The sequence below is a fragment of the Syngnathus scovelli genome, chromosome 9 (assembly GCF_024217435.2).
Source record: "Syngnathus scovelli strain Florida chromosome 9, RoL_Ssco_1.2, whole genome shotgun sequence".
NCBI classification, from domain to species: domain Eukaryota; kingdom Metazoa; phylum Chordata; class Actinopteri; order Syngnathiformes; family Syngnathidae; genus Syngnathus; species Syngnathus scovelli.
Genome location: NC_090855.1, coordinates 144,909 through 170,436, shown reverse-complemented (window position 1 = coordinate 170,436; position 25,528 = coordinate 144,909). Strand labels below are relative to the sequence as shown.

The 25,528-nt window shown below is 49.4% G+C and overlaps 4 protein-coding genes and 1 long non-coding RNA gene across 5 annotated transcripts; 1 reads left to right on the top strand and 4 right to left on the bottom strand.

Annotated features, from left to right (window-relative positions):
• Nucleotides 1-129: 129 nt before the first annotated feature.
• On the bottom strand, nucleotides 130-4,307 carry LOC125975476 (kelch-like protein 38). The gene is made up of 5 exons (XM_049731071.1): nucleotides 4,091-4,307; nucleotides 2,437-3,630; nucleotides 2,203-2,344; nucleotides 1,159-1,264; nucleotides 130-728 (listed from the first exon to the last, which is right to left on the bottom strand). The coding sequence occupies exons 2-5, from the start codon at nucleotides 3,627-3,629 to the stop codon at nucleotides 412-414; spliced, it is 1,758 nt and encodes a 585-aa protein (XP_049587028.1). The 5' UTR covers nucleotide 3,630; nucleotides 4,091-4,307; the 3' UTR covers nucleotides 130-411.
• A 2,755-nt stretch (nucleotides 4,308-7,062) lies between these two features.
• LOC125975199 (uncharacterized) lies at nucleotides 7,063-8,357 on the top strand. The gene is made up of 3 exons (XR_007483899.2): nucleotides 7,063-7,346; nucleotides 7,781-8,138; nucleotides 8,214-8,357. It is a non-coding gene; the product is annotated as an uncharacterized lncRNA (long non-coding RNA).
• A 3,013-nt stretch (nucleotides 8,358-11,370) lies between these two features.
• On the bottom strand, nucleotides 11,371-13,709 carry LOC125975197 (protein LRATD2). Its single transcript, XM_049730425.1, has 2 exons — nucleotides 13,540-13,709; nucleotides 11,371-13,334 (listed from the first exon to the last, which is right to left on the bottom strand). Exon 2 carries the CDS (start codon nucleotides 13,117-13,119, stop codon nucleotides 12,265-12,267), a length of 855 nt encoding a protein of 284 aa, XP_049586382.1. The 5' UTR covers nucleotides 13,120-13,334; nucleotides 13,540-13,709; the 3' UTR covers nucleotides 11,371-12,264.
• Nucleotides 13,710-14,778: 1,069 nt separating this feature from the next.
• Nucleotides 14,779-17,392, bottom strand: nsmce2 (NSE2 (MMS21) homolog, SMC5-SMC6 complex SUMO ligase). Its single transcript, XM_049730426.1, has 6 exons — nucleotides 17,115-17,392; nucleotides 16,605-16,717; nucleotides 16,350-16,509; nucleotides 15,488-15,576; nucleotides 15,248-15,354; nucleotides 14,779-15,100 (listed from the first exon to the last, which is right to left on the bottom strand). The coding sequence occupies exons 1-6, from the start codon at nucleotides 17,233-17,235 to the stop codon at nucleotides 14,989-14,991; spliced, it is 702 nt and encodes a 233-aa protein (XP_049586383.1). The 5' UTR covers nucleotides 17,236-17,392; the 3' UTR covers nucleotides 14,779-14,988.
• Nucleotides 17,393-17,531: 139 nt separating this feature from the next.
• washc5 (WASH complex subunit 5) lies at nucleotides 17,532-25,219 on the bottom strand. The gene is made up of 29 exons (XM_049730417.2): nucleotides 25,064-25,219; nucleotides 24,549-24,754; nucleotides 24,226-24,371; nucleotides 24,044-24,128; nucleotides 23,849-23,949; nucleotides 23,422-23,614; nucleotides 23,187-23,339; nucleotides 22,921-23,034; nucleotides 22,675-22,846; nucleotides 22,408-22,535; nucleotides 22,123-22,252; nucleotides 21,885-21,997; nucleotides 21,604-21,770; nucleotides 21,297-21,372; nucleotides 21,114-21,224; nucleotides 20,795-20,935; nucleotides 20,592-20,672; nucleotides 20,412-20,513; nucleotides 20,143-20,322; nucleotides 19,937-20,061; nucleotides 19,707-19,869; nucleotides 19,506-19,608; nucleotides 19,358-19,437; nucleotides 19,174-19,277; nucleotides 18,834-18,963; nucleotides 18,638-18,734; nucleotides 18,371-18,524; nucleotides 18,164-18,251; nucleotides 17,532-18,086 (listed from the first exon to the last, which is right to left on the bottom strand). The coding sequence occupies exons 2-29, from the start codon at nucleotides 24,729-24,731 to the stop codon at nucleotides 18,030-18,032; spliced, it is 3,477 nt and encodes a 1,158-aa protein (XP_049586374.1). The 5' UTR covers nucleotides 24,732-24,754; nucleotides 25,064-25,219; the 3' UTR covers nucleotides 17,532-18,029.
• Between the last annotated feature and the right edge of the window lie 309 nt (nucleotides 25,220-25,528).

Here is a 25,528-nt window from a genome sequence, read left to right as displayed (position 1 = left end):
AAGATTGGCTCTGTGTTAGCAACATCAGGCACGTTGAGACATGTGCGAGAGACTCACATTGCAAATACTGCAAGTCAACCACTTACTACGTAGTACGTAGTCAAAGTGAGAAAATAGAAGGAGAAGCCATTTGCTTGGCAGTCTTTTACGGAGGTCAAACACAAGGCTGCGGTACATCCATTACAAAAAAGAAGGAAATATGTAGCAGGGTCACACAACAAAATGATGACATTTGAAATGAATTGAAAACAAAGCAATGGACTGTATGGAAACATATCGAAGAGAATACTCTGAAAAGAATATAGCTTTAGAAAGTCAAGGTGCAATTCATGTACTGTACATCACTTTTGCATCTATGAGCGAGAAAATGACCGACTCCGAAACAAATTGTCATAGCATTTTTAAAAAAGGTCATTGTGCTGTCAATGGCTCTCTCAGCCATGAGTCGCTCGGTCCGTGAAGCACGCTTGCCAGCGTAAGAGAGCCGTGGTCAAAGAGTTTATACGGCAGAGTCCCTTTGACTGTCCAAGCGTCCGTCTTTGGGTCGTAGCACTCCAAATGGTCCGAATCCTCCACAACGTCCCGGCTGTTGATGTAGCGTCCGCCCGTGACGTACACTTTGTTATGGAGCAGCGTAGCCGAATGATGCATCCTCCTCTCGTTCAGGTTGGCGCACTTGACCAAGCGGTTGGCCTTGGTGTCGTACGCCAGCATCCTCCTGGTGTATCCTGCCGAGACATTGCTGTGAGGCAGGCAACAAAAACACGGCGAAAGCCGTAGTCCTGATGGAAGAACGACAGCGTGTTGCTGGAGGCCAGCCAGGATCTGCTGATGCAGCTGCTTGGCCGGCCGGCTGGCTAGCTGGCTAGCCGGCCGGCTGGCTGGCTGGTGACACCAGCTACTACCAGCAGAGCAACAAGGGAATGCTGCTCTTGCTCTTGCTGGCTAGCTTTGGCTCACTAGGTAGAGGTGGTCGCCACACAACTCCAATGTTCATGGTCTGCTGTTTTGCAAAACAGCTTTCCCCACTCGGTGATAGAACTGGCGCTGTCACCGCTTCACCTGCTGGCTCAAAGCACGGGCTGCTAGCTAAGCAAGCGGTCAGCTTGTCAACTAGTACAAAGGTAGCACTAGGGGTTATCGGTGGCGCCGCAGTACCTCCGACAATGTAGATTTTTTCATCCATCACAACAGCTGGAGCGGACACATTCTTCACCGTTCTGTTCTCCATCTTGCACCACAAGTTCCTAGCAATGTGATACACCTACAGAAGAGGAGTGGATGAAGGAAGGAAGGAAGGAAGGAAGGAAAGGAAGGAAGGAAGGAAGGAAGGAAGGAAGGAAGGAAGGAAGGAAGGAAGGAAGGAAGGAAGGGAGGAAGGAAGGAAGGAAGGAAGGAAGGAAGGAAGGAAGGAAGGAAGGAAGGAAGGAAGGAAGGAAGGAAGGAAGGAAGGAAGGAAGGAAGGAAGGAAGGAAGGAAGGAAGGAAGGAAGGAAGGAAGGAAGGAAATTCAGATGAATCAAAAGCCAGGCAATAAACAACTTGGGGGAATTTCTCTCTCCATTTGAACTTGTGCTATGAATACACATTTTATTCTTTGGCCTTGGTTTTGTTGTTATTCATTTATTGTTCTAACGCTCATATAACTTGCTCCAATTAGAGCACTTTTGTCACGTCTCGTCCCCAGTTTTGCTATGTGTCTAGGTTGCCATGGTTTCTGTTGGCGTCGCCCCTCCCCTCCTTTCCCTCCCCTCCTCTCCCCTCCCCTCCCCTACCCTCCTGTGTCACCTCACTCAATGTAACCCCAGTCACCTGCCGCTTGTTACCTGTTTTGTATTTAAGTCCTGTCTGCCCCTCCCTCACCCCCGGTCGGATCATTGTTGCTGTCGTGCTGTCCTACTGTCGTCATGTCCTGCTGTCTGTCTTCTTGTTTCACGTCCCGGCCGGCCAGCCAGCCGGCCGGCCAGTCAGTCAAGTTATTGTTTGTTAAGTCATGTCAGTTTGCCTTTTGAGTTCCTTTCAATAAACCAAGCTGGTCCAAGCTGCATTTGGTCGCCCCGCTCCATCCGCTCCGCGGCAACTTTGTTTGCAAGGCAGGCAGCACCAAAAGATGACTATTGTTCATTAAAATGATCACGTTGCATCATCGCTCATGCAGGCAGGCATCGGGATTCGGAAAGAGCGGTTCGGCAGCCAACGTCACCTGAATGAGTCGGACGGGATTCTGCATGGCATCTTCCCCTCCAAACATGTAGATTCTCTGGTTGGTGGCGGCCACGGCAGGGTGCAGCACAGGCTCGGGCATGGGGGCCATCGACTCCCATTGGTTGAACATGCTGTTGTACCTGAGACCATGGGGGGGGGGGGGGGGGAGAAAAACAAACCCAAAAAAGAGATACCACCACACCGAGACTCAAAATCTCCCATCTCGCGTTACCTTTCCACGCTGTCCGTGAGCCGTCTATCGGATCCCAGTCCCCCCAAAACCAAGATGAAGTGCAGGTAGGAGACACTCTGGTGGCTAAAGCGAGGCTGGAGCATGGGCGGCGCCTCCCGCCACTCGTTGGTCTTAAGCGAGAGGGCGTAGACGCTGGAGCGCACTCGGCAGGATTTGGCCTCAGTGCTCAGGCCTCCGATAACGTAGGCCACACCGTGAAGGGCCACGTATGAAGCTTTGTACAGTCTGATGGGAAGTTTGGCCAAATGCTTCCATTCCTGGCACTTCTCAACATACATCAGAGCTTCTCTTGAGCTTTGCTCATTGTTCTTCCTGCCTCCAACCACCAGCAGATTGTCCGTGTAGGTGCGGCGGCGAGGCTGGAGGTGGTCCAAATAGTTGTCGCTGACACAAAACATGAGGCGACGCACCGATTCGATGAGCTCCACGCAGAGGGCGGAGGAGCGGATCAGCGGGTCGCTGGCCATGAACTGGAACAGGTAGGTGGGGTGGACGTGGCCGAGGCGCACTTTCTTAAAAAGCTCGCCGATGGCCGTGTGCCTGGATAAAGGCTCGTGGTGGATCCACGCGAGTAGCGTCTCAAAGACCTGTTCCTCCTCTGCGCACAGGCCGTCGTCCTCCAGGTAGCCCACCAGCTCGGGCAAAGACAGCTCGCGCAGATCCTGGGAACGAGACACGCGGTCGAAGCTCTTTGTGGCCACCTCCTTTGCCTTTTCTCCCAGGCTCTGACAGCCCATCATCTCCGAGAGCCTCATCATGCTCAAGCAGTTGTCGGGGCTCAGCCCATCCTGGAGAAAGGCGCAGCAGGCCTCAAAAAGAGCCGCCAAGTGCAGCATGGACGCGGCCTGCGTGAGAGGCAGCACGTTTTCTTCGCTGATGGCGGCCTGGCCGGTGTAAACGTAGTCCACCACGGCGTTCAAGATGGCCGGCGACAGGCCTCGCAGCCGGATCCTGCTCTGCTGCCTTTCGGCAAAGTTGTTGCAGAACATGGCTCGGAAGTAGGGGCTGCTGGAGACCAGGACGTTGCGGTGGCAAGGGATCTCTGTGTCGCCGCAACACAGCCACACGTCGGTCAGCAACCTCTCGCGTCTCAGGCTATCCAGCTGTCGGAGGACTTTGGATGACTGCTCTTTGTCTTTGTAGTGGAACGCCTCCGTTGCTGCTCGCTCCATCCTGAGGGGGGGGGGGAGAGAGAGAGAGAGAGAAGGAAAGAAGGAAAGAAGGAAGGAAAGAAAGTGGTCGCTTTGGCCTAGTATGTATTTCACAGCGAGGTGTCTTTTCATCCATCCATCCATCCATCCATCCATCCAGCCAGCCAGCCAGCCCAATAGCCCAATTTCATCTTCAGGTGAGAATAGATGGATGTGCTCATTTGTCAGTTTGCGTCCACTTCACTTGTCTGGATGTCTGTGTGAAGCAGCCGCCTAACGCCACTCATTTGAGTCCAAGTGGCTTTCTCATCTGTTGCTTTTGCTTTGCTGTTCACACCGACTGACGATGGACAAAGGGGCAGACCGGACGACGGAGCCAATGACAAGAACGGCCGGACCATCATATGATGAAGGCCCCAAGGGTGCCCAGGTCGCGTGCCCACCTCTGTCTATTGTTCAGCAGCCTGGGATTGAAGTCTTACCTTCTTGCTCGTACTTGTGGAGGCTCCTTCAACGCATTTGCAGCAAGCAAAAGTGACGCCTTGACATTTGCTTGTACGTATTTTCTCCTGCTTTCCTCTCTCGTGTTGATGCTGCTTGACTGTCTGTCTCTTGCTACATGCTGCTTGTTTTGGTCGGTCGGGCAGGCAGGCAGGCCGACCAGCCGACCGACCGACCGGCCTCTGTGTACATTCCTGTACTAAATATAGGGCCTGTTTGGCAACATGGTGGAAAACTCACATGTGACCTGAGGGAGAGCACACGGCGCCATCCATCGCTGCGCGCTTGCTTTTTAGCCATTGGATCATCGACTTTGTTGACGTCTTGTGTTGCTGAAATAAGAACCTGGAGGAATGAAAAGCAACAAGCGGTCCTGGCTGTCACACCAGTGAGTCATCATTGGCCCCTCGGAACATTTACGTCGGCACGAAACTCGGATTTGTTGGCATAATCATCTGGAATGTTCATATTGGGCTGTGGTTACGTTTGCCTTTTCCCTGAACTAGGCCAGACGTTTATCCCTCTCACCGGAGGAGCTTGTAATTCTTTCATTTTCCCGTCATCTTGGAGTAAAGCCACACATTTTCAGCCTGACATCCCCATCCGTGTGGAAAATGAAGCAAAGAGGACAAAACAAATCCAAAGCCATTTGGCTCAAGATGAAGTGAATTTGTGATGCAGGATTGCCAGGCAAGTTGTAACGCAGTACCATCTAGTGTTGAGACACCATGCCCCCCCATATTTCTTTCATTTACTACTGTACATTTGCTCACTGCAGTACCATCTAGTGTTGAGACACCATGCCCCCCCATATTTCTTTCATTTACTACTGTACATTTGCTCACTGCAGTACCATCTAGTGTTGAGACACCATGCCCCCCCATATTTCTTTCATTTACTACAGTACATTTGCTCACTTGTCCTTCTTCAGGAGTTGAAATGTTTTGAAAAGCCGTGTCCTGTTCCGATTCCAGAGCTGACCATCCCGAAGGAAACGTCACTTTGACGCTAGCTAGCTAGCTAGCTAGCTAGCTAGCTAGCTAATAAGTTCCCGCGGACTGCTTTGCCCCCTGCGCTGCATTCACATTGAAGGGAATGTGAAATGCAGGAGTTTGTCACTCTGTCTGTCTGTCATCCCTGTTCAATGCTCCCTCCCACTGGGCCGGCCGACGGCCAGCAATTGTATGCCTGGCGTGCTTGGTTGACACTCGCTGCTCTGACAAGTGGCTCCAGCACTCTCTCCAGGCCTTGTCAATCATGCCACTGTAGTTTTCTTCAAAGTGACGACGAATTGTCCAATTTGAGCGGAGCCGTCAATCTCACCAGCCAGCGTTACAGGAAGATAGTGTTAGCGCGAGACCAGGCCAAGGCTTGCTGGCTTGCTTGCTTGCTGGCTTGCTTGCTGGCTTGCTTGCTGGCTTGCTTGCTGGCTTGCTTGCTGGCTTGCTTGCTGGCTTGCTGGCTTGCTTGCTTGCTTGCTTGCTTGCTTGCTTGCTTGCTTGCTTGCTTGCTTGCTTGCTTCTTTCATTCTGTCAAGAGCTTGCTTTTCATTTGTCTTCTTTTCCACTAGGTGTCAGGAAAAGGTCAGACAAATTCAGCCCGGTCATAAGCTCGCAACGGAAAGTACTAGCTGTGTACTACGTACACGCCGCACAATTGAACTTGTACGAGAGCAATTAGGGTCCATAAGCAGACAACAATTTAGGTCTGGAAGCGTACAGCCTAGCAACGACGTCCACATTTTGAAAACGGTCAACATTGACTAAAACCAAACCAAATTCATTTGGATTGCAGCACCATTCATGAACAATGACAAATGATGTGATGGCAGGTGCAGACAAAGACAATCCCGTGATGGCCCCTGGAGTGGAAGGAGGGAAAGATCCACGGCGGCGGCGGCCAGCATTGACAAAGGAGCGAGAGATCACATGCGTGAGTCAACAAGTGATGAGGACAAGGGGCAAGCCAAGAAATTGGACAACAACTGAGCACGGAAAGGAAGTGTGCACCACTGTGAACGTGCACGCGTATTCAAACACACAAGAGGTCTTCAAGGGCTTATAGTTAGCCGCTTAAAATTCTTTTGACCTAAGCAGCACGTGCACCTTGTGTTATTTTCGAGGGCGGGGGGGGGGGGGGGGGGGGGGGGGGGGGACAAAAGGAAAAAAAAACGCATTTTGTTGCACAGAGCGGCGTCATTTTCCGTTTCTTGGCCTCCTTCTTTCTGTGACTACAGGAAGTCTTGTCTGAAAAACACAAACAGCACGTGCGTGTGCTCAGCGTGGCCAATGTGGACATTTTGCTCGCGCTGTGTGGTGTGGTGTGTGCATGTGCATGTGCATGTGCATGTGCATGTAAATTCATTGGTATTCCGCTTGCGGCACAGGCTGAAGCAGGTGTGTTTAAAGTGTCAAGCCTGAGCAGGGAGTCCGGCGGATGCGTGCAACGGTGGAGAGAGAGAGAGAGAGAGAGAGAGAGAGAGAGAGAGAGAGAGAGAGAGAGAGAGAGAGAGAGAGAGAGAGAGAGAGAGAGAGAGAGAGAGAGAGAGAGAGAGAGAGAGAGAGAGAGAGAGAGAGAGAGAGAGAGAGAGAGAGAGAGAGAGAGAGAGAGAGAGAGGAAACCCACAAAGGGCATGAAAAGAGCCAAGTTGTGAAGACAAAAGAGACAGCACACGCTGCCTTGAGAATGGATTGCACCCTGTAAAGGGACATTCAAGACACTTGTAGCAAAGCTGGCCCAGAACATAAGCGAACCATGTTTGACAAACAAACGCCGGGCCAGAGCAGGTGGAAAAAGGTGCACGCCAACTGGAAGTGATTGGAAAATCAAGCAGATTGACATTGAAACTAGTACAGGTGTCATGTCTCATCACCGGGTGCTTTATTACATATGTCGCGGTTACCATGGTTTCTCTTGGTTTCTGTCACCCCTCCCCTCCTGAGTTGCCTCACAATCAATGTACTGATCACAGTCACCTGCCTCTTGTTACCTGTCGTGTATTTAAGTCCTTCCTGTCTGCCCTGCACTCCCTGTCGGGTCATTGCTGTCTTCACGTCTGATGTCGTTTTGGTTCCTGTCTTTACAGAGTCTCTTTCTGTTTGCCGGCCCGCTCGGTCAGTCACGTTATTAGAGATCCAGTTCCCGTCTGTTTCCCTTGATGCGTCCTTTTGCCTCAATAAACCAAGCTGGGCCAAGCTGCATTTGGTCGCCCTGCTCCACTCCGATCCGTAACAACAGGTAAGAAATAAAAATGACAACCTCATTGTCTGAATAAAAGAGAAGAAATATTGAATACAAAAGGAAAAAAATTGAAACCCCTGAACTAACCCTAACCCTCCTTGCAAATAATGTGTGTCCATCCCGCCGCCGCCGCCGCCGTTTTGTCGGAACTGTCTGAAAATGCTTTGTTGTACAATGTGCTTTATTTCCACGAGTGAGACGCCACAGTGTTTCTATAACGCATTCCCAAATGTTAGCTTGAAGGCATCTGGACACTTTTTGATGTCGAAATTCGTTCAATTAAGACTGGCATATTTCAAGTGTGATTTGCGTAATACTATGTCAAAACTTCAAGTCTTCTGCACAGCCACAAAAGGCAAATCCGCTCAGGCGGAGTGACTGTTAGAAAATCGTTCCTGACATCCGTTTCCCTTTATCTATCTCCATGACAGGAAGGCAAGAGAATGGAATGACGCTCGAAGGGGGAGCAGCACGGCGAGCGAGCGAGCGCGTCGACCCGGCCTGGCCCGGCCCGGCCCGGAGAGGGCGATGGTGACTGGCAGGCCCGACGCCACAGAGAATAACCGGGAGGCGCAAGACAAGAGCATGCACGAGTAATCCGTGTCACATCGATGAAGCCGTGGCGGGATCAAGGTCGGCTCGGTGTCCCGTCAGCCGCTCTTTCCTCTATCCTTGAACAGCCTCAATAACTCCTCACACGATGATGTGTCAATGTTTTCTTCTTGGCCTAGAAACAGTTCATCCTTCCCTTTTGTTACGGGCTCCAAGAAGGACTCAACTACGCCCATGGTACGTATTTAAGTAAAGCTGCGAGCGCATTGCCACGTAACAGAAGTAATACTAACTCTGCTTTATTCTGCTTAGTGTGCTTTTGAGCAAAGCACGCACACACACACAGCAAATGGACCACTGTTAAGATTTCGGGGACACCGGCGGATATATATATATACACCAGGCCAAGCATATGCTATCTTGAAAAAAAACAAATAAACAAAAATTCTTTCCAAACAGCTGCAAATTATTCACTATATGCGGGGGAAAGTGAAAGCGAACTTTCAACAGAAGATCATGCCTGTAAGAGAGATGACTTTAGTTCCTCAAAATCCGCCACCATTTGGCCCCTTAACACGTCTGAACATCCTGTCTATCAAAAAGCCTTGATGATAAGCAAAGTGAGCTGGAGCTGTGCAGTGCTTGCTTGCTTGCTTGCTCGCGCGCTTATCTGGCTCTGGGAATGCAAAGTATCCAGCCCTTCTCCCTCCCTCCTTCCTTCCTTCCTTCCTTCCTTCCTTGGGTCTTTTGCAACTTCTTCCAGCACGGCTGAAGTGACTGTGCTGTGGGGAGTCTCTGCATATCTGCAGTGCCTGGGCAGGAGGGCGACACCAATCCGTTTGCAGCTACCGAGAGGAGCTTAGGACTTAAAGACGGGCGGCGATGGTTGCCCTCGCTGGCCCTGGCCTTCCCACTCTGGATCCTTTGGGCCCGCCACCTCTTTCTCCTTAAAGCAACTGTCTGGCATGCTTAATGAGACGTGCGGATTCTTGATTCAAATGCTCGTGCGGGCTCGCCGCCGAGTCCCAATTGCCCTCTGTGCTGCGTTCACCGCCGCCGCCTCCTCATTCATCTGGGTTTGGGGAGAAAGGCCATTTTGCTTACGTGCGCCCGCAGAGAGGAGGAAGGCCGAGCGCTCGCACAATAGGGGCAACACAAAAGCATCGGTTTGGTGCCACATGGGATTTGACCGTTGGCCAGGGAGAAGGTGACACAAACGCCGAGACCGAATGGGCAGAGAGAGCAAGTGGCAGGGAACGGAGAGAAAAGGGTTTTCAAGTAGATGACATCATCAATAGCAGCTTAAGGAGAGCCACAGTTAGCTGGCTAGCTAGCTAGGGGGCTGACATGCAGCGTGCAACACCGCAAGGTCAGCATCCATGCCACACACAGTAAAGGAAGAACAAAGAGCGTCGTCGTCGTCACTGGCATTCGAGAGCTTCCCCGCACGCAGACAGCAAGGTGGCCATTGGGATTTTTCTGAAGCTCACATTTTGGAGCCAATAAATGCAATCATGATCAGACATGTGAAGCAGACCTCCCTCACGTTGAGCACCTACTAAGACAGCCGCACGCGGCCACCACTGAGGCCTGAATGATTGGCCTAACCGAGAGCCGTGTGTAAAATGCCAGACGGATTTTTGCGGGCGTGTCTGCAAACCAGATAGGCAGGCGTTAAATGTGATTCTTCCATTTGGACAGGATGCAGAGATAGTAAGCTGCCACGGTTGATGCTTAATGAAACGTGCGGATTCTTGAAGCAGGACTTGAAGTTGGCTGCTCGCTCGTCAGGATAGTTTGTGATTTGAAAAGCACCGTTCAAAAAGTGGCGCCTCGCAGGCAAGCGAGTGGAACAACATGGACAGGAAGGCGCATGGAGGGAGATAAGTGTGCGCCTTGTTTAGGAACACGCAGTCTCCATCCTCCTCCGCTCTAATGGCGTCGTTATCATTGCCATTGCCGCAGGAGCTCGCTGCTCTTTGATGAACTCGTAGTTGAATTGAGGTAAATAGAAGCTAAGCTCTGCTCTGCTCTGCTCTGCTCTGCCCTGCTCAGCTGCCCACGTCTTTAAAACGATGACATTTTGTGCTTTTCTTTTGGCCGCACCTGCCTGCTCTTCTGTCACTCAATGTGTGCAAGCCCTTTCTCACCTCTGCCACACCACTGGCCACAGGAAGTAGATGCATTTTTTCTAGACCTCTTTATCTCTCCTGGAAACAGGGCAAGATGGGATTTCCTAACTTTCCATCCATCCATTATCTGAAGCGCTTCTCCTCCCTCTGGAGATGGAGCCTATCCCTCCAGTCTTTGGGCGGTAGACACCCGGTCACCCTGTCGCCAGCCAATGGCAGGGCACATAAAGACAAACAAGCAGCTACAATCACAGTCGCAGCTCAATCGGCCCACCCTGCTTTTTTTGGGAATGTGGACGGGAGCAAAGCGGAACACCCAGAGGAAACCCATGAAAAGTCCACACGGGAAGGCTGGCCGGCCAAGGGGCCGTAATTTTGATTTCCAAGGAAACGCCTTGGTGTTTGTGGCCTTGTGTCATGCATTGACCGACCCAAAACGTTGCTCACCTGCCGTGCTCATCTTCAAACAGCCACGCTCGGAGCTTGGAGTTTGGTCTGCGTCTGCCACGTGACCGCTGAGAATGTCCAAATTGGCTTTACCTCTACCAAATCTAACAGTGCCAGCAGCTTGCCTTGAGCTTGCCTGGAGCCAGCAGAAGCAGCGATGAACGTCGCCTTTCAAACTTCCTGCTATCCTGTCAGATAGTTTAGCATCCCCGTACATATGTATCGGGACACGTTTATGCATGGCAAAATGGTTTTGTAGATAAAGACAATCTTGGGCGGTGGCATTGATTTGGGCCGACCAACTCCAAAATGGACACTTTTGCCCGGAGGAGGTGGGCTGTGTTCCAATCCTCCACAGGAAGCCAGCGAGACTTAGTGGCCAACAGTCGGACAAGAATGAGCCAACATGTCAAACTGAAAGCTTCCCCCTGGTGGAACAATTGAAGGAAGGCCTGGTTCACATCCCTCGCACGAGTCTCGTGGCTTGATTTTTTTTAATTTATTTTTTTATTTTTTTTTCTCTTCCCAAAACAATCAAACAAAATGGACAAAACTAATTAGTATAAAGGTACAATGAAAGTGACACAAAAATGAAGTGAGGAATTTGCCTGTTTTAGGTGGCTGGCCGGCCAGCTCCATTAAGCCTGAAAGCCTATACAACGTCAGAGATACCATCTTTTCAAAATGTCAAAAACGGAAGGAGAAATTGTGAAGAAAACGAAATGACCATCCTTCAATGTGGCCGCTCCCAAAGAAATGACTTGCTTGCAGCCTGCACAGTGTGTACGCATGTCAAGAAAAGGATGGACAACACAGCCTGAAGGAAGGAAGCCTCGCCAAATATCAAAATAAAACAAATATCCTTGGCAGATTACAAGAGGCTCATACTGTACGTTGATCAAATATAGATTTATTTTCACCTTTCTTCATACAAACATTATTGAATCAAAAGTGAAAGTGCTAATCATGGCTGCAAACGGTGTCGTCGACATACTCGTAGCCAAAGAGCAGTTCAAGCTATGGGCGATGGATGATTGGATAGAAACAATGAGGAGATGGAAAAGGATTATTCACACCTTTGCCGGGTCAAACCAAAGTTCACAGGAATGAGCACTTTTCGCTGTAGAATGTTTAAGGAGGAAAGGAAAGAAAAGAAGAAAAAAAAAAAAAAAAGGAAACCAATCTTTTGTGACAACCCGTTCCACACAAATACAAATCATAGTGTTGGCTCAAACTGACAGCACTCGGCAAGCAAACTGCCGCACATAGTATTTAAAGTCATTACTTTCTCTGCCTCCAAAATTGCGGGCTTGCAATGAAGCTATAGCTCATGGATCACGTGTTGTCTTGCAAATGTCCTTCATCCTGGACCTTGAATGCTTTTCATTTGGTTCTTTTCTTCGCCTTTGTTTTCACGATTTATATCTTGAAAACTTTGAAGAAGTTACAAAACATAAAGCCATTGTATGGCACAACTTGATGAAATAGGATTTTTTTTTTTTTTTTTTGGGAGTGATCCATCATGACGCTACAAAGAGAGAAAAATAGAAGTGTGTGATATTGACGCTGGCTTTTTGAGTGATCCATCATGAAAACTAGAAGTGCGTGCTATTGATGCTGGCTTTTTTGCAGGTGCTTCTGTGGCTTACAAAAGTCAAATGGAATCTTCTTGTGTACCTTTCTGTCTGAGGAGGTGAACGCAAACAATTGTGACTCCACCTGTTGTGTGTGTGTGTTTGTGTGTTGTCAACCGATAGAAATGGCAATGAAAGCGCTTGCTTGCTTCAGTGGCCTAAAGGCTCCTCTTCAAAGTCCTGCGCTGCTTCTGCTGCTTCTGCTGTGTTCAGGTGAGTGGCCAGTTCTTGCATCACAGCATTCTTGCCAATTTGCTCATTCCTCCTGCGCTCCATAATCACGTCCTCCAGGCACTGGAACTCCAGGACGTGGCTCTTTTTGTCGGAAAAGTGCATTTGGAAGCGATAAGGCTGTTTTCCGATCCTGATCTCCCCTCCGATTTTGAACTCTCTCCGCCCGAAGCGACACCAGGCCGCAAAGCACTCCGAGTTCCTCCAGTAGAGTTCTCGGTCCTTGGAGCCCACGTGGTCCACGGCGTTGCGCACAATCACCTGCGGCTGGAGCGCACGGTAGCGGTAAAGGCCGTTGACGATGCGGCCTCTCTTGCCCTGACTCACGTCGGTGAGGAAGCCGTTCTTGATCTCGGCTCGGTGCAGGTGAACCACCTGGAAGTCGCCCACGTAGACGGCCCAGTGCGGGTACTGCCCCGTGGCCACGAACTCCAGCACGTCGCCGGGGCTGCACTTGTTGAGTAGACTCTCCGCCGAGTGGGTCACCGTTCCGGTGTTCCTCTGGAAAACGCACTCCTCTCGGAAGTAAAGCGAACACTCCAGCTCGTCTTCGGGTTCGAAAGCCTTCTCTTGGTCCTTGGCGAGGTGCTCCTCCGGCGGGAACGGCTCCGAACGGTCGTCTTCCTCGTCGTCGTCCCCGTCGCCGTCGTTGGAGAAAATGTAAGAGACGCCGATGCGCGGCCCGTCTTCGACGTCCGGCTCAAACCCGTTCGGGTCCGATGTGGGCACCCCGACGTAATTTAAATGGGTCCGTTTCTCCATCTGGTTCCCCATATAGGTGAAAGGAGAGTGGCTGGCTGGCTGGCTGGCTGGCTGGCTGGCTGGCTGGCTGGCTGGCTGGCTGGCTGGCTGGCTGGCTGGCTGGCTGGCTGGCTGGGACGCTGTTCCTCAACGCGATCCAAAGCAGCGCCAATAATCCATGTCCTGTCCGGGCCGGCCGGCCGCCTGCCCGCCCGCCCGCCTTGGAAATGCTGCTTGACTGCACCTGCCTGCGTGGACATGAGCACACGCACAGTTAAACCCGGCTTGTCTCGCGCATGGAGATAGAACCGGCCGGAATGCGTCATGTCTAGATAAACAAGGATCCCAACAGGTGAGCCACCTGTTGACTCACTTTTAAACCTTTCCAGGAGACACTTGCCACACACGTCACTCGAGCATGTTGCCACTCTAATCTCATCCGGTCACACTCACCTGTAGAGCAGCTTCGAACTGCCTTTCTGTTTGCAGTAAGGGACTGACTTCACGGCACGGCACGGCACGGCACGGCACGGCACGGCACAGCACTGCTGTTTAGTGCGTCGTGGGACACTCACAATTAGAGCAAACTCTGGCAGCGTTTAGCGACTACTGGTCGGGGGGAGGGAGGGAGGGAGGGAAGGAGGGAGGGAGGGAGGGAGAGGTTCTCATTTAAAGGTACAGTGCACTTTCTGTGGAGGGGAGGGGAGGGGCAGGGCGGGTCATGCCATGCCATTATGCACTTCAAGTTTGACATGAACGTGCACGTCTTGAAAAGCAGAACTGAAAACCGCTATCACTTTTTACTTTGCACATTTAACTTTTCGGCATGTGCAAGGCAACTTATCTTCAATGTTTTACGGTTGGAACATTGTGTGCTCTTCTCTGACACTAAAATGTGATTCTTGGAAGATTCCAAAAAGTGGACTTGCCAACTTTGTTGAGTCTTATCTAAAAGCTGGCGTTTGACCTTTACGCTGGCCGGGGCAAAGTCATGCTGCCTCCCACAAAGCATTCCCACAAAACATCTGATTGCCCATAGTGCATTTACAGCTCGTGTGCGCCCCACAAAGAACATGCTTGTAGCCACACCACTTCCTGTGACAACATTCAATTGAGGTACATCATGTACATTCACAGCAGTGTCAAGTTAGCTTTGGGGGGGGGGCAACCGACTTAAGACCCTTCGAAATGCCTAATGCAACGTTATTAAAAGATTAGCTTAACAAGCTTGTTTCTCAACACAGCTTTTGTTTGGACCCGGCCAGCTCTCATATGACCGCAGATGTTTCACCTCGTTTGCACGGACTTCCTACATACGAGCTTCTTGGCGTTTTAAATGCATATTTAAGTATACAATGCCAAGACTACATTTACGAGCAGGCCACATAGACTCCAGTAAGAAGATGAGAAATTCCTTCCCAATTTGGGCCGCTGCCTGAATGAGTCCAACGAAGCATCATCACTCTTGTGTTGTTAATGATGTTCCGTGTGTCCTATTAGCCTCATTTCCGTGATCACTAACCTACAAAAGTGAGCAGAAGGCGCAAGCCACTGTTTCAGAAGTTCCCATCAGAAGCAGAGAGTGAGTGAGGTGGGTTCACCCGAAGAAACGTGCGTGCGGTCGTGGATCCGTCATCACGTACATGTCTCCCTCTAGCGGCTACTTTGGCCATCAACAACAACAACAAACTCTTACGAATGCAAAAAGTGTGAACTTTTATTACAATTCAAGAACATAAATAAAAGGTATTGCAGGACTAAAAAGTCACAAGTGATCCCAAACACAAACATTGGTGCATTTGTGGTCAGAACAATGTCACATATACCAGCAACTTGTCAAAGAAGAAAAAAAAACCAACATAGCTATGTGGTCATGTTGCCAATTCAAGTGTGGAGCTTTTTTTATTTGCTGATGTTCTTTCTCTTCTGGTCTGTGATCTGTCTCTTCAGCGTGTGGTCAGGAACCAAGTCGGACTCTTGGACGTCTTTGTTTCCACAACCCACCACAGGACAACTGAAGGGCAGATACCAAAATGAATGATGCTGAGGATGTGGTAGGAGCATAAGAGTGACACGACATGGAGTGATCATGACACCACACCACACCACACCACAGCGCCATTTCAACATAACAGCGGTGACATCATCAAATCAGTCTCACCGGCACTTTTTCTTTTGTTGACGTCTCGTTCCGATGAGGATTTTGATAGGTTTCTCCTCATAGTGATGGTTACACTTCTTATTCTTCACAGGGTTGATCATGTCTTCCTGGATGAGATGCACAAACAGCACGTTTAACGTGGGCACACCTGGTTGCGGTTTGTACATTTCGTCAAGTGCTGCCAATGGTAGACGATTCGCAGTTAGTTGCAGATGCTCGTTGTCTCGTCGGGTAGGCTACCTGGGTGAGAGGGCAGGTGAAGTTGACTTGGGTCTGCGTTATAGCCAGGTCCTCGTCAAGCTCCTCCATGTTCCTTGACTCTTGGGTGACTAAAAAGAGAACATCGGCTTACAAGGCAACACGTACCAGGAGAAAGGCACCTTTATCAGCCAAAGAAAAAAGTCATCGTGTCCCACCTCAGCCACGATGTGACAATCCTCTCATAATGGCTAAGCGCTTTGGTCATATGCGCTGAACTCGCACATTGGGCAGTAGTTACAATGAGCGCGCAATGCAGCATTTCAAGACGTTGATTTCAGATTGGCGCACTTTTGGCATTCTTACCTTTCGGCCACTCAAACAACTGTTGGCCTCAACGTGCGTATTGCAACGCAGCTCGGCAACGCTAATAGAGCTGGCGCCGCCGCAACACCGACTTGATTCATATTCTAGTACGTATGTCCATTTGTGCGCACGCGTGACAATTTAAAGTACCCCACTGTCTTCGCTAAGAGTTAGCATGCAACGCCCTGGATCGTGTGTTGGTTGAAGGCTAATAATTGACCGCTTTGTTGGACGAGCGTGCCTGTATGATAGCATTCAGCTAAGGGACGTTGGTTTCATTTTACATGTCAGTTTTGCGTGGACTAACACCTTGGAGTGACAAATACATAAATAGCTTTTAGTAAGAACCTGTTGGCTCTCGTGGTTGTCTAGAAGAGATGACAACACGTCAAGTTCACTTGACTCGTAGGTAGTAGCAATAACACGACACGTTCTTAATCGCACCAACCCTTTTGCAAACCATCAGATTATTCAATTCATTGAAAACCAATTTCAACATATACATTGATTATTTGAGTTTTAGCAAGCATTTCTGTACCTTGGTTGTGGGCGCTCGAGCTCTGGATGCTTTCCTTAAATGCAATTATTTTCTGGTGAGTCTGCAGGTCGGCGTCAGATAGGCAACAAATTGTTTCTGTAAAGTTCTCCTTCACTCTGGACGAGATGCTAGACAAGGCATCTTGTTGTTGTGCAGTCACCTGCAGAAAGAATCCATTGATACATACGTACATTGGAATCAGGCAAAAGTTGATTTTCCAAACGAGTTGTAATCAACTCGAATGAGCATGAACACCTCCGCTGTGACTCGTTGCACAGTGTCAACAAAGCAGTCGATTTCTCGGTCCAGCTTGGCACATTCCAACATGAGGTCCTCCATCTCGCCGATGCCAGAGTTTCCCCGTCCATCTGCGCACCAGACACATGAAGTCGACGTAATCATTCGATTGTATATAAAAAAAAAAAAACATGGTTGGACACTTGTTTTTGGATTGGAGCAGGCCGGTTAGCACATACGTGTTTATTTGTTAGGGGTACAAGTGTGTGGAGGGAGGGAGAGAGAGAGAGAGAGACAGAGACAGAGAGAGAAAAAACACAAGACTGGCATTCCATCCCTGGGACGGAAAAGTCCGGCCATTTTCCGAACCGAGGATGACAATTTTTGATAAAGGATGCTCTCAACAAGGACGGAAGTGGGTTTCAATACATACCAATCTATTTTGTTTTGTAACTGCTTACGCAAGCAATTGTATATTTAACGACTAATGACATTTGAAAGGAGTGAAGAGAAGACCCCGCTTATTACCCTGGTCCTCGATCAAGTCTAAGGCCACGGAGGTGACGATGTCCATTCCCGTGGCGAGGTCGGTCTGACACTCTTTCAGACTGGACACAGTGCTGTGCACGGCGCTCAGACTTTGATACATGCTAGCGATACACGCTCCGATAAGACACAAAATGCTCGCTGACACTAAGTCAACACGTCAACGCGGTACTGCAATTTGGAAGTAGGAACAAGTGGGATGACTTCATCAGTACAGGATCCTGGTTCCTGGATCAAACCTGGCGGGCGGGCTTTGGGCGGGCGGGCTTTGGGCGGCAGGGCAAGCGTTCGTCCACGGCAGAGCAGGATGTTGTACTTCCGGCTTCCGTTTTGTCTTTTCAAAGTAATGCCCCCACTGCTCTTTCAAGAACATGTAGTATGCGAAAAAACAACAACAAATGATTGCAAGATTTACATTTAGTTTGCAGCAAACTTAATCTAACTTCAGAAGACAAACAGGTTAAACAGGATATCATATATTCAAAAATAACACAAACTTTAAGGCTACTCCTTGTTAATGGCATTGATTTTTGGAATGACACATTTATTAGAAGTTGTTTTTTTTTTTTTTAAAAAAAGTGCCTACTGCCCCAAGGAAAAGCAGTTCAGAAAATGGATGCATGTTTCATTTCAAACTTTCTGATGAGCCAACTTTGTATACAAACTCTTAGAATGTTTTTTTTTTTTTTTCTTCCACCCCACACTATTGTCTCTTTAGCCAACACATTTGACACTCAAATCTATTACATGTGATGTTAGAAAATACTAAGCTGTAATGTTAGGAACTCCAAGGCAATTTGATCCATCTATGTATGTACAAAATACAATCTTACATGTGCTTCAAGACAATAAAAATGGAAGTGCATACAAAAGACAAAAGTCATTTTGGCTGGATCTTCACAGTATAGTTCTGAATTCATCAAAAATGAAACTGGGGACGTGGGCTTCAGCCACCTTGAACAGACAGACAAAAGGAGGGATACAGTTACACCAACTTGACGACAACGCTTTCAAGTTTGACAATAACCTACCTTGCGCGACAATTTAGTATATTTGACATAGTCTTCCAGGAACATGAGCGCTCCCACCACATCAGAGGGCATGTCAGGGATCTTCTGACTTTAGTGGGGGAAAACATGAGACGTGAAAAGATGAGACGTTGGCTGAATTGGTATTCAAAACGAGAAAGTGTTGATTTGAAGAACTATGCATTCAAGTAACTGAGCCTGTCTGGTTACCTTGTACATTGCTCCATGATAGAGCGGATGAACTGCCCAATGAGAGCCAAGAACTGGTCTGTGTATCTGGAGTGAAACTGCTTGAGGAGCGTGAGAAGGCCGAGGACTAAAGGAGGCCAGTCCACTGGGTCGGTGGATTTCCTGCATGTCATTCCTGTTGGAAATACAAGGGAAAAAGAGGCGTGCATGTTTGCCTTGGTGTAATTGACCTCCACGCCACTGGAGGGACTTGAATTTTGCACATTCCTTTTGGTGAACCAAACCAACCTTGGTTTCTGCTGTACTGAAGTTTAGGCAGCTGCGCTATCACAAACAGGAAGTTGAGGATGGGAAAGAAAGGAAGGCGCTTTGTGGTGATGTAGATCTGTTGAAAAGCGCACAACATTGTGCAAGTTGATTTGAGGTCAACTGCGTGACGCTCTTAAGGCAAAAGGATTCCTATCTAAAGGGAATCTCCACCAACCTTATTAAGTGGGTTGTGAATACCGGCAGCCTCTAAATAGGCTGTGATCTCGTACAAGAGAGTGTTGTCCTCTTTCGGGTAGGGCAGCGACGGGTCCTGGTAGTGGGCTTCAATGTCTGCTAGCAGCGACCTGCAAAAACACAAAAAAAAAAAAAAAAAAAAAACCCACCGCGCTCATGACCTTTTCACAGTCTATTGGAAGACCCAGAGAGGTCTGGGTGGAAAGTTGGTACGGAAATGTTCCATGCTACATTGATGATATCTTTGCCGCTCTATTTTGTTCCACGCAGCAGCGGCGGCGGCGGCGGGTAGGAAGGAGAAAAAGGAGCAGCGGACTGACTTGTTAATGTTTTGCAGGGCAGCCGCCAGGTGTTTGGAGTCAAACTTGCAGGAGTAGTTCAACTCATTGGCAATTTGCTGCCGAAGAATTTGCATTTGACCAACCTACGGCAAAGGTTCAATCCAAATGAGCTTTGCCTTTCAGAAAGCCTCACGTCAAAATGGTCCATCACGTCACGTCGTACCTTCATGATGACCTCTAAATACGGCCCCCAGATTTTGGGGATTTTGGCGACAGCGCCGCCGTACACTTTGCTGGCATTACCTATCAGAAAAGAAAACGTCTGCCGTATGCGAGGGGGACCCATCCCGACATCCCGATGGATGACCTACCTACAACGCCCTGAACCGGATTGACAGCAATCAGCACGGCTTTCAAGACCTCTACTGCAGCTTTGTCCTTCAAAATGGTCTTCTGAATCATTGTCAGGAAATTCTAAATGAAGATTCGGAGGTCCGAGGTGACTGGGACGAACACACACACACACACGCAGGCTCCGCTTGTACGGTATGGGAAGCCGACGGACGGGTCACCTGCAGCTCCTTGACAATCATGAAGCACAGCAAGCGGTCCAGGCCATTGAGGCCAAATGTCCCCAAGGAGCTCTGGATCCCTGAGAACAGCCTGTTGTTGGTCACTTCCTGGTGGCTCTTCAGGTCGTACCAGGTGTTCATTTGCTCAATGTAGCACGTCAGCCTGCGTGTGAAAAACAGCCCGCAGAGATCAGCGAATCAAATCGTGATGCCCGACGCCTCATCCATACTTGGGATCTGTGATGCGGAGAATCTCTCGACAGAGACGTCCAATGAAGGTGGCCGACTCATCCACGGATGGGAACTTCGGGATGGGGATATGAGTGGACTGGTACACGCTCTGCCAGTCCTGGATCTGATCGGGATGAACGGAGGGAGTGAATCAATATCAATACGGACGGACCGCTGAGTCGTCGCTGCCGTGGCTGAATCCAACCTTAGCCCTGAGGAAACTGTTGCACTCTTGTTCTACGTTGTAATTGATGATTCGAGACACTTCCTCCTGCCAGATTTTCAGACCGTATATGCTGACGTAGTCCTGGATGTACTCAAAGGACCTGTAGAATCCGTCCATGGTGGCTGCCATGTCTTTTAACTTGGGCATCAACTCGCTCGGCTGCCGTGATCGAGAATGCCGTATGCAAAGCGTATTGGTCGTTACATTCGGGAAGCGTGCTTCTCAAACCCAGTGTGGTGCTTATTAACCTTCGCCTTGGGATTGAAAATCAGGCCCTTGTGCAGCGCATAAGCCACCCTCTTCACCAGCTCCTTCCTGATGCCATCTTCCAGAAGCTGCTTAGGATCCACCTACGACATCACACCACACGTGAGTTGAAGTCTGTGTCGTTCAATTGGATCGGATGACACCAGGGCAGAAGGAGCGACCTTGATAATTCCAACTAAAGTGGTCTTCATCATCAAGATGCCCTCAGTGAAAATGGAGATGTCATGGGTGAGTTTGGCCACCTGAAGGGATGGAAGCAGAAAGAGGAATGGCAAAATGTTAGACCAGCGATGGCATTCCTTTCGAAGCCTCAGTACGGCTTTGTATGCGTGAGCGCGACAAAGCCGTCCATCAGCTTGTATACTTCATAGCGTGCCCCCAGCTGGGAGTAGTCCTTCAGTTTGTCCTTGTCCAGTCGCGTGGGCACCTCCATGATGTCGTGGATCTGAAGCTTAATGATCTTGGCCAGAGAGGTGAACATGCTCTCTGGGATGATCTGCAGTACCTACACACGTCAATAGTCGAAGGTGAACATTGAAATGGACGTCATTGAACAAACAAGCAGCAAATAAAAGACAAAAATGAGAGTAGCGTGCGGACGTTGTCGCCTTGTCATACAATGCGCAATCCTAGTTCCGAGCCCACCGATCGCTGGTGCGTACGACCGACCACGTATTACACACCTTTCTGACATAGGCCACCAATTCTCCCGAGTAGAACTGGGAAACACTCAGCAGGTCAGCGCTGTTGACTTGGTTGATCCGCAGCAACGGAAGATCCAAAGCGGAAGCCAGCTGCTCTCACAAACAAACACAGGCAAATTGCTTCCAAGATGTCAACATTGGGAGGGAGACGGCCGGCTTCACCTTCAGAAAGGTCGCTCGCAGTTTAGTGACCATGGAGGAACTGACTCGGATGCTCTCCTGCATAATGCTTGTGAAGCTGCGGGGGAAGAGGAAAAGAAAGTCAGCAAATGTGTGCCAAAGCAGAACCTTAAGATCACACGCAGCGCAGCCCCTGCTGATGGATGACTCAGGTCCATCTTGGAAGAATGCAAATGGAGGCTAGGGCGGGCGCCTACGTACGTACCTACGTACGTACGTACGTACCTACGTACGTACGTACGTACGTACGTACCTACGTACGTACGTACGTACGTACGTACCTACGTACCTGTCGATGATCTGCCAAGCGTACGACAAGTCTCCCACGATCTGCATTGTGATGAGGACCTCTTCCTTGATATTGATGGTGCGAATCATTTGGTGCAGGAACTTTCTGGTGTCTGCCAGAAACTGACACACCTGCAGGTTGGACTCTAACTGGTGGAACTCCTGCACCTGGGAACCAGGTCAAAAGTAGGCCATTTAGAATAGACCCTGGAGCCCGCCTGCCTGCCTGCCTGGATCTTGTCAAGCAAAAACAAAACGATTGACGGTTCTGCTCTTCCTCACCTCAACAAGAGCCTGTATGAGTTGGACCGTCTTCCTACCGGCAGCTGTCGAGTCCTCATAGTTCAACGACTGGATCTGTTTCGAGATTTCTCGGAACCAAGCTTGGAGGTTTTCTGCCATGGTGACAGAACGCAAAGGTTCAACTAACAATTCATTGCCAGGTAGTAGCATTACTGGCTAAAATACGAGAAGTTGTGTTTGCGAACACGATAACCGCGTGTGTACGCCTTTGTCTGACCGTTCTTTTCCACCCTGGTGAGCGGTTTAACGCCAGAGAAGACTTCGGCCAGTTCGGTCATTCTCTCGGAGCCCTCCTTCTTGTAGCTCTCCCATTTGATCTGTTTCTCTGACAGCATCTGCTTGAACATCTGCACGAGATGTGGACTTGATGAGTCAGATGTGTTTTCGAAATCCCCAAATAATCAGCTTTCTATCATATGCTACCTACCGCGCTACGTGCCGACCGATAAACAACAAAGGGGAGACGAGACGATCATGCTGAGCACAAATAATAGATGCTCACCTCCTTGAGGGTAAACTCCAGCTGGGCCGCATCGAGGAGGAGCTGAAAGAGGCTCTTGGAATTGTATTTGGAGTCAGCCAGCACTTGCTCTTTGATCTGCCGTAGTTTCTTGTTGTTTGGGTCATACGCTGTGACACGGTCGGCCGGTCAGTATTGCGCTTGGAATATCGACGCGGCGGACTTTGAAATGGACAAAGCATTTGGGGCGGGCGGGCAGGCAGGCAGGCAGGCAGGCAGGCAGGATTTGGGACACGCAATTGGGCTCACCCGACTCGGCCGAATGCAGCATCAGCCAGCGAATGGCAACATTGCAGTCCCTTAGGCAGTTAAGCAATTTGGGAATGTTATCCAGAATGATCTCGTCTCTGAGGAAGCCTTCCTTCAGCAGCTGTTGCACCTGCGGCCGAAGGCTCTCCATGCTCGTGCCGTAACGGCTGGCCTGTCCAGACACAAGATTCCACTTTCTCATCGCTGGCCTAAGCTCTGCTATTCTACTATTGGATTGGATTAGACCTGCTCTTTGATGTTGGCAGTATCCAGCGTGTAGTTGAGAGCAGTTTTAGCAGCTTTGTACGGGTCCCAAGCCTCCACCAGATTGACGGTGATCCCCATGTAGATACTGATCACCTGTGCTCAGAGCAGATGAAAATGATGTCCCAAAGGTAAAGCAATGCAATCCTCCACAAAAAAAGAGGTCTGGCTTCACCAGCCGGCCAGCCAGCCAGCCAGCCATCCATCTATCCAGCCAGCCAGCCAGCCAGCCAGCCAGCCATACATACCCAGTTGTCAGGGAAGTACTTGTCCACGATCTCTCTCATCTTGGCCTGCTGGCTTTGCAGTATGGACGGGCTGAAGTAAAGGCAGACGTACAGCATGGCCGCCTGATTAGCCAGCGCCGTACTACGATGTTCAGGTAGAGGGTAGGCGGACACCTTGAAAGCGGGAACAACGCTTTGACTTTACAACGCAGAGCCGAATGGGATCGCATCGCATCGCATCGCGTCGCGTCGCTACTTGGTTGTAGATGTCGTCAGAGCGCAGTCTTCCAATGACCATACTGATGAATGTGGCACTGATGGGAACCCTGTGAAAGTAGCTCTCTGGATAGTTGGCAGGCCGTCGGGCTCCAGGCTGGCTGGAGAAGCCGGTGCTGCGCAGGAGCTTGCAGATGTCGTCCATGTTGGAGTCAGCCGAAGACCTTGCCGCGCTGAACCAATTATACACATACTCAACGTATGAGCTAAACAAAGCAGTCTCTCGAGAATCCTGTAAAATGCAGCTATTCAAAGAAGCTGCGTCAAGCGCATATGTACGTAGAAGTGCTGACGACAGTAATAATTGTACGTGTTCCACTGTCGGGAAGGTCTAACATTGCTCTGTCACTTGCGGCAATAGGACAATTGTCATTGTATCCGTTTGCATGCGCGAGTCATAAAGCTACCTGTATCTGTAGTAGGAGACCAGCATCCGTTCGCGAACGTCCCCTTCAATTTTATGCTCGATAACCAGCAACATAACACCGTACAGGTAGAGTGCCTCACACTACGAGTGGGAAAGAAATCCATTTTCAGGAAGAGATGCGATAAATGCAGCCCTGAAAGAAGTCAACAGTCGTTTTCCCATAATTTGACATTACCAGTAGTTGCTTTCCATCCTCATTTAGAAGCACAGTCTCAAGTGTTTGCTGTATATAAACCCCCTCATGGAGGTCATCCAAGTATCTGGAGAGAAGATGTGGCATCAAAGTCCATTTCTAATATTACATTCAGTCGTTATTTGAGATCGAGCACAAGTCAGTGGGAACAGAACCCGTCGTACCTATTTAGATCCACGATGTATTTGTGGACGCTCTCGAAAGCCAGATAGAATCGGGAGAGAATCTCAATATTGTTTTCCCTGAACTCTTCATCCAGGTCCTGAAGGTCAGGTTTGGCCTCTAACTTTCCCTCGTAATACTCGGGGCCCTAGAGAGTGGATAGCGAGAACAACATAAGCGTCGCGACATGCTGTGTGTACTTCACTTACCACCTACATACAGAGAGAGAGAGCGAGAGAGAGTGCGAGAGAGAGAGCGAGCGAGAGAGAGAGCGAGAGAGAAAGCGAGAGAGAAAGCGAGAGAGAGCGAGCGAGAGAGTCCTTACCTTAAAGTAGCTGAAGTCACAGATGATGTCTCCATATTTCTGCTGATCGCTCTTGTCCTTGAGTCTGAAAACCGCAGGGATAAAGTCAGAGAGGCGTAGAAGCTCAGCAATGATAGCATTTCCCCTGGAAACTATCCTGAGGATGGCCTGGCCACACAGGTTGTTCTCCGCCAAGAAGTCCATCAGCCAGACAAGAGGAGCCACACCTGTCCAACAGGGTACAGGCAACGACTGAACACAGCATTTACACGAACAACGCGTCCTAGGAACAGCAAGAATGCACTCTGGTGTCCATTTATTTTCCGCGTGTATACATACTACTTCCCATTCGTAGTCGTGAATGATGTACCTCTACATGCATGGTTCACTCAACGACGTAACAGATTGGGAAGGACTAAACGTAAAGTGAGATCACGTAAATGGTATATGCTAGTTGAGGTCTCCGTCCTTCAACTTCGCTTTGATGCTATGTATGCAGTTCATACAAGTAGAATCACATGTCTTACATTACGTACCTTTCTATGCGTCAGTGGTCGAATACACCGTTGGAAAGCGTCGTCGTAATTTTGGAGCAAATGTCCCGTGGATTTGATTGAACCCATTCACTGTTTACTTCCTCATGACCAAACATGTGACCTTACCGTTTGGGTGCGTTTGATTCATAGCAAGTAACGCGCCGATGCGGAAACTCCAGAAGCACAAGCGGCATTGAGCATTGACGAAATATTGCCGCTTGAAAAATCGATACTTTGGAAACAAACCTAGAAAGTTATTCGTACATCTACCATTTTTGCTGTTGTTGTTTTATAGCTCTTGAAGACTACAGGCTGAGGCCGCTGTGTTGAAATTGCACTTACTTTAGAAATTCCAACATGATTCGCCAGATGGCGACAGAGATCCACTGTTTCCCGATATTTATTGCTGCAATGCATCACTCGCTCTTGCTCAGTGAAATCCATTTGCACCCTAACACAGTCAAT